The sequence below is a fragment of the Manduca sexta genome, unplaced genomic scaffold (genome assembly GCF_014839805.1).
Source record: "Manduca sexta isolate Smith_Timp_Sample1 unplaced genomic scaffold, JHU_Msex_v1.0 HiC_scaffold_337, whole genome shotgun sequence".
Classification (NCBI taxonomy): Eukaryota; Metazoa; Arthropoda; class Insecta; order Lepidoptera; family Sphingidae; genus Manduca; species Manduca sexta.
In genome coordinates, this window is record NW_023594430.1 from 691 (window position 1) to 8,500 (window position 7,810).

Below are 7,810 nucleotides of genomic sequence, written 5' to 3' on the forward strand. Positions count from 1 at the left end.
TAGGCATTTTTGATTATTTTGTTGATATTACAATTGATTTTATATTTATAAAACAGATCTTCTCTAAAACAAGAACGACCAATATTATTAGCGCAAACTTATCCCGATTTTGACAATTTTGACAATTTGTTGGCGGGAAGAGTCCACACGCCTGTTTCCTCCCACGCGAGCTAACTTCACTATGGAGTATGGATGTGTTCTCATAAGTAGGTGTTACAGGTATTTATCTTATCAATAATTTGAATGTATCTAATAGAAACGAAAATATGCAAGAGAATTCTAGGTTCATTTATTTAGATAAACTGCAGATGAGAAGAAAGTTAAAGTTTGCTCTAAAAGATAATAAATATCTTTTATAGGATTATGTAAATCGATGTTCCATTGCTCTCGATAAGTAAAAATATAGGGGAGAAATAGGTAATCCATATCATCGATATAATATGCCAAAAATATTGAAAATAAAATTCTATTATTTAATTATTCTTCTAGTGTAGCTTACATGTTTGTATCACTTATGTCATGAGTAGCATGTCGGAGTTTTTTTGATAACAGTCTCAGATTAAGGTGGTAGCTCAAGGTCCATTTTCATACATTTTGTTTCGGCTTTAATCTGGGTAACTTAACAAGTATTGGCAAGTAAAGAATTTAAATTCACGTCTAGTTAGTGATTAGTTCTCGCAGTTGAAAGAAAAATGTAAAAATAATTAATGATCATGGATATTTCTGCCTTTAAAATTTCGTCATATTAAATTTTCTGACTGAATTTATTGACTGAAAAACGTTCAAAAACCCAAGTTTATATCGATCTCGTTTTTGCTCATTGCCACATAAAACATCGGACCATACAAAATGAGGGGTTTTCATATTGAATAATGTGTTTGAATTACAAATAAATAATTTAAAATTTTAACAAAAAAAAAATTTCTCAAATATCGATACAGAATATTTCAATATTATTTGACATCACCAAGGCAAACTTTGATGTTTTGACATTTGTGTAGAGTTGAAAAATGACGTTTGAATTATGTCATATGTCACAACCACACAAACAGAAGACAAATTTGTTTTACCAAAATTAAAGTTGAAACCATTACTCTGTTTTAATTTTTAATATGATAGCTTTATACTAAATATATCCATAAAGTTTCATGGGAGTGTTGAATATATTTGTCTTACAAAATGATTTCTTTCTATCGGTATTATCACATGTCATGTGCATTGTATAATTTAAAAAAGCAGGGTATGAAACTTTGTAAAATGGTTAATCCGAAAACGAAACGGTATGCTTAGTTTATGTATGAATTCTGGTCATTCTGCCAGGAAAGTATTTCATATTTTTTTTCTATATAGGCAATGGTATCCACAAATAGAAGCTCCTGCAATGCCCAGTCTTAAAAGTTTAACCAAAGTAAAGAATGAACCGGGGAAGCGTGGTATACGTAGAATGGCGATGCTTAATAAAATGTTCATGAAACAGATAACAGACATGATGTCTACAGGCACTGTTGCAATGGATATTGTTGGTCGGGGAATTGAAATTTCAAAAGTAAGTGAAAATAATTAAGATATTATTCTTAGAAACTCTCCCAAAATACTTATCTAGATGTATTTTGTCTTTAGATGTCTTAAATCTAGTTCATACCAAAAAAACCTTGTTACTGCACTTGCCATGCCTTTTTTCTACTAAAAAAACAACAGTGGTTCAACTGATTAGTGTTTAAACAAAAAACAATTAACATCATCAGTTTTGGCAGAATGGTAGCAAAGTAAAGTTGAGTATGTGATATCATTAGTAACCCAATGTCAAGATAAAGTTTAATTATTTTATGAATTGTAGAGGTTTCATACTATTTAATATTTTACTTTACAGGTAAACATATCCCCAGACTTTCAAAGAGTGAATGTGTTCTGGGTTTGTAAAGGTGATACAACAGATGAGGAGACTGAGACTCTTCTCAATAAGACCGCTGGTGCTCTGAGACATGAACTATCTACTTTAAGAGTTATGGGCCAAGTTCCATACATCAGTTTTGTCAAAGGTCTGTTCTTGCATAAAACAGTATAATATTGAATCCATAATATACAAATTAGACTACAATACGTCAACTTCTTTTCCATTGGCAGTGTATGTTGTAATCTGTTTATCCATGTATGCAATCAGTCACTAGGAAGTTTAGGGTTGGAATCCAAGGCCTGGGACAGTGTTTGTGTTTTTAAACACATTTTGTCTTGAACTAGGAACATCAGTGCAGTGGTGTGAATAATAAAAAATATATAGCAACATATAGTTTCAACCTCTTTTGTTATTTTTGCCATGTACAAGAGAGTTCACAATGATGTATCTGATTATACATATTATTGTTAAAATTTACACCTCCTGATAACAATAATTTTGAAACTTAACTGGCAAAATATATAATGGGGCCGTGGCTTGAGGGGCTGCCCTAGCTTATGAGAAAGAGAAGGTTGAATATTTTAAAAACAGAACTTTAATGTATTAGAACTTCAAAAATGGTCACAGAAAAAAAAAATATAGATTTTTATGTTTGGAAAAATTCTATTGGATGATTTTGCCACAGGCCTTTACAGTGTATACTACTTGAAAGTGGGCTTGCATCAGAACGAAATCGTGTGAATAATGGGAAGTAGAAAAAATATTAGAAAACAATTCTTACGTTATATTGCTTTTTTTATATGAGCAATGTTATAATTTTCCCTTGTCTTATTCCTGCTTCATAGCGATTCATAAAATCTTCATGTCAATACTTAGTAGTAGCTTTTGCTCATGGCTACGGCCACATGGAATTCGGCCTCAGTGACAAGTATTTAAAAAACATTGAAACTTCCCCTTTATCAAATTTGATCAAAATCGGTTCTGTAGGTCAGGCTTGAAATGGCTGACAGGCAGATAGATAGACAGACAAAGTAACTTCGCTATAATTACCACAGATCATCAGGAAGCTCGACTAGTGGATCTTGATCGTTGTTTGGCCGCCGCAGATTATGGAGAGGATTTTAAAGCGACGGATATGGGACATATACTAAAGAGCGAATTTACTTTAGTTACGAAACTATCTGCAGAAATGAAGGTATTACTTAAAAATGTGTTTGATTGTTACTTTTTTTAAAATATGATCTTTAATTGTATTACTGTTTCTAATAATTATTCAAACAAAATTAAGTAGCAAATGATAATTAATATGGATAGTATTAATCACAAAATTATGTTTTTATTAAATTAATAAAAAAATTTAAGTACTTATTAGGAATCATGTGGTCGATTTCTGAATATACTTATTTAAGCAGCTGATTTTATTTTTGGCGGTCATCACTTTTTGTAATCAATATTTGTGGTTGCGTATTGCCATCGATCGTAGTTTGTGAAGTAAGTATATCAGTTAGCAACCACTTTAATTGAATGATTTGGAGAACATTTTATAAAACAAAAACATATGGACGTTTGCATCTTTTAGGCCACTATTTCATTTACTACTACAAATACTAAATTGTATATTAAAATTGTTTGAGGTGATGTGACGCCTCGGTCCCCCCGTAACCATGAAGGCTGCATAGTCTTCGAAACGTCGAGAGAAAAGTAAAATATTAAAACCGCAATAAAATCCGAAAAATTGTTTAATTTAATCTCTAACATTCGCGTAAACATAAGAAATCTTTACTAAATTGTATAACCATAAACTAAGTAATTATTAAGAACAGGATAAATAAAATAAGATTCTGCAACTCAGAATACGACCACATGGTCGCTTTTCTAACATATTAATAAAATGCATAACCACCACGTTTTATTTTAATAGAAGGGAAAAAATGTTTAAAAACAAATACTCGAATAATATTAAATTGTTGCAACAAATACTCGAATAATATTAAAAAATAAGTACTATTTATTTATTTATTATTAAACGGACTGCTAACGGGGTTTACAATTCAATTTAAATCCACACATGTATATACCAACAATCTATTTCCTTTATTTACAAAAGAAAACTTATTACTTATCAGTTATCAAATAAATCTATATGAACAAGTGGTAGCTTATTCGATTCGCGATATGGACGTAATGACCCTATTTCAGTTGTCCCAAAGACTTTATAATAAGTCCACAGGATATTAATTCATATTAAAACATTATTTAAGGCTAAAATTCAACGAATAGAAGAAGAGCTACCTATAGAAGACGATGCTATACCAGAAATGACACACAATGTGTATGGACTTGATCACGCTAAAATCATGAGCAGGCTTCTCGCAGCCAGGAAGAAAAGCAGAGACGCGTGGCAGAATTTAGGAAATGATTCAGTGATATCGTATAGAGTAGTAAGTCAGGAGAGTAAACCACCGGAGGTTAATACAACTAGCCAAAGTAAGGAGTTGGCAGAGTTCTTACAGAAGAGACAGGTGTGTATTGTTATCTTACTTCTTATAATATTTATGCGCAATCTTGTGAAAATGTTTGGATGTTTTGCCAGAAGTACAAGCAAACACAACCGAACGGATTAAGATGAAATTTGGCACACGGGTAGTCTACGTCTTGGATCAACATTAAGGGTTTTTATCTTGATAATTTGCTTCCATGGGAAATAACGTTTTTTTATGTGGAGGGATAGGGTATCGTACAGTCTTTTAGGGTATTCTAGCGGGAAATGCTTTTGCCGCGAGCGGAACCGCGAGTAACATCTAGTTTAATATAAGGCGTAACACGAAAAATTCGTCCTTTATTTACCATATGTTAGTGCGCGCACTTCCTTACTGCGTATTTATTTTATATAACTGCGCAGATTTTGCGAATAAATTCCACACGGATATTTTCATAGTGCGCATTAAACTGTGTTTATTAATTCATTGATAATAAAAAGGAACAGTTCGGTTTTAAATCGCGCAAAATTTTACGCACTTACTAAATATTTATACCTATTTGATATTATGCAAAATCTATGACAAATTTTGGGCATCATTTATGGATGAACAAAGGGTGACAAATAAAGTACCGTTATGGAAAGAAAGGACACGTGACTTAAGGCCGAAATTAACAATCCCATCAATATAGTAATGTGTGATTCTCTCTCCGGTAATGTCGGCTTGCTGTCTCACCGAACTATTAGAGTGAAAGAACAGAGAGTGCACCTGTGTATTGCTCACACACTTGTGCACTATAATATATCCTGCGTACTTGGCTGATCTCCGTTGAGATTGGCCCCCGTGGTCGAAATTCGGCTAGGAGGAGCTTATGGTAATGGTTAATGTGTAATACGGCCAAACTTTATTGTGATGACCCAATTGCACGATCGATCCGGAAGTTTATTAATTTCGGCCATAAATGCATTCTTTCCCGCCCTCGTTGATAGCGAATTGCAAACGGCGTCACCCTGTCTAACTGGCCTCTTAGCTACTTTTGGGATGTAGAGCCAAATGTGTAATTTGATGTTTTACGGCGCTCGTATTAAATCGCCACTTTATATAATCTGGCAGTTGCCAGAACAGTTGTTCATCTCCATTTGGCCGTATGAACAATGAGAATTAGTCTAGGATTCTTATCTTACCATTTTCCGGTCATTACTCTAATTACGAATATGTTTTACGAGTGTATCCTAATTTTTAGCGGCACTTTGAAATCGTATCGGTAATAACGTTGAAGATTAAAATTTACGACTATTTGACGAACACTGTTTCTGGAACAATTACGTTTATGTTTAAAAACCCTTGAAAAATTGTTAAAGAGTACCGTTATCTGATTGTTTATAAGTTAATACATTGTAACTCAAAGAATTGGTTCTTTCCTTATGTTGTTGTTTAAGATCGGAAAGGTTATCCGTGAATGTAGTAGGCATTTATGTTTTAATGCATGCATGTATTTTTACCCCAACCCAAGCCAAACAAACACAACATTATTTTCGTTTTGTAAGACTGATAATAATGTATTGAACTTACTTTCGCTACAGACATGTATCCCACGTGTTAATTTTAAAATTAAAATTCTAACTCAACATCCTTTATTAGATCATGATACATGTAAAAATACCCATTTTGAAACACTCTGTATAAGAATGTCCCGTTTTTTACAGATTTTACAAAACAAATTGTCGAAACAATTGCGTAGTTCAAACGTGGACTGGATGGCTCACGACAAAGAGGATGACAATGAAGAAGAAATCATTTACGATGATGAATACGAAGACGAACTGTTTTATGAAGAAGATGACTTTTATCAAGAAAACTCTCAGTATGAAGCGAAGGATAGTAAAAGTTTAAATTGATATTTATTTTATTAGTTGAATAAATTATTTTAACTGTTCGTGGTGTTTATTTGTTACTAGTTGTTGCATAACATTTCGTTTACGTGAACTACAGGAATAATTTAAAGGATTCTTGAATGCGGAACAACTTACCAATGTCTGATGACTATCAGATGAATGGTTTAAGATTGCAAAGTAGAGAAACACAAACAATAAATTTTATTATACGCCCTTTGATAGCGGCGATAGCCTAGTTGGGTGTGGAACGGTCTGCTAAGACGTATGTCCGCAGGTTCAAATCCCAAGGGCACACATCTCTGACTTTTCTAAAAATCATGTGTGTATTCTTTGTGAATTTATCGTTCGCTTTAACGGTGAAGGAAAACATCGTGAGGAAACCTGCACATCCGAGAAGTTCTCTATAGGAATTTCGAAGGTGTGTGAAGTCTACCAACCCGCACTAGGCCAAGTGTGGTGGACTAAGGCCTAATCCCTCTCAGTAGCAGAGGAGGCCCGTGCTCAGCAGTGGATAAGTATATAATACAAGGCTGATATTATTTTATATTATTATTATACGCCCTTTATTAGATAACTTACATATGTGAGGTGTTTTGAATGATTATTCTATAAGGGGAGTCACCTATTGCAATTTGGTAATTACCAGTACTTACTGGAGGGACCAGTAGGTATAATAGAATATAAGTTTATTTTGTGCTAGTCATAATTTATACCCCGATTACCAAACAGGCCATAAGAATAAGGAGATCGTGGTTTAATTATGTGATCAAAATTAAAGAGTGTTTAACAGTGTAGCTATTCGGGGAACCGCAGAGAAATTATTAAGGTTATCTTTAATCAAACTTGAGTATTTGTTTATTGTTACCTGTTGGGACCCTAGACCATAATAGTAGGTAACCAGTCCCTTCAATCATTATCTCACAAAAACCGACGTGAAGTGACAAATTGTTATTGGATTTCATGTGGCGAGCAAGACATTAGGTCCAAACGACTTTGGTGATCCTTCCGAGTGAAGATTAGGTGGACATCCTGTGTTTGATGGTGATGTGGGTGAAGATTAGATGCCCAGACTAGTTTCTTTTCTGAAAAAGAAATACAATATCATAGTTAAATAGTAGCTTGACATAGAGAGTTTGAGAAGTCTCAGATTAGTAATCCATTAAAACGTTTTGGCTTATTTAGAATTTTGCTTGTGAAAATCGCCTACAATCTACACTTCATGGTGTGGTATGGTCCTAGGTAAGTTCATGGAAAGTGGCCACTCGCTAGGGCAAAATCTGCTTACTTTTTAGATCACAATAAGGCTAGGTGTACCTGGTGCCGTGTCTTGGTGTAGCCTGAACACCAAGACACGGCACCAGGGTTCCGAGGCCCAGGTCATCTTTTTCTCGGGTCAGAAGGTCCCCTTGACTCGGGGCCCTTTGACGCCAGGGAGCCTGTATCATTTTACTGTCATGCCACTCTTGTTGGTAAGGCCGGTCAAATCGGTACAAAATTATTCGAATTTGTTTTCCATGATAAGGATTAAAATCCATAGAAAA

The 7,810-nt window shown here is 34.0% G+C and overlaps 1 protein-coding gene across 1 annotated transcript; it reads left to right on the forward strand.

The window, feature by feature from the left end:
* Nucleotides 1–1,006: 1,006 nt before the first annotated feature.
* LOC119192920 lies at nucleotides 1,007–6,310 on the forward strand. The gene is made up of 6 exons (XM_037446652.1): nucleotides 1,007–1,280; nucleotides 1,351–1,546; nucleotides 1,871–2,039; nucleotides 2,950–3,089; nucleotides 4,156–4,416; nucleotides 6,081–6,310. The coding sequence occupies exons 1-6, from the start codon at nucleotides 1,180–1,182 to the stop codon at nucleotides 6,270–6,272; spliced, it is 1,059 nt and encodes a 352-aa protein (XP_037302549.1). The 5' UTR covers nucleotides 1,007–1,179; the 3' UTR covers nucleotides 6,273–6,310.
* Nucleotides 6,311–7,810: the final 1,500 nt, after the last annotated feature.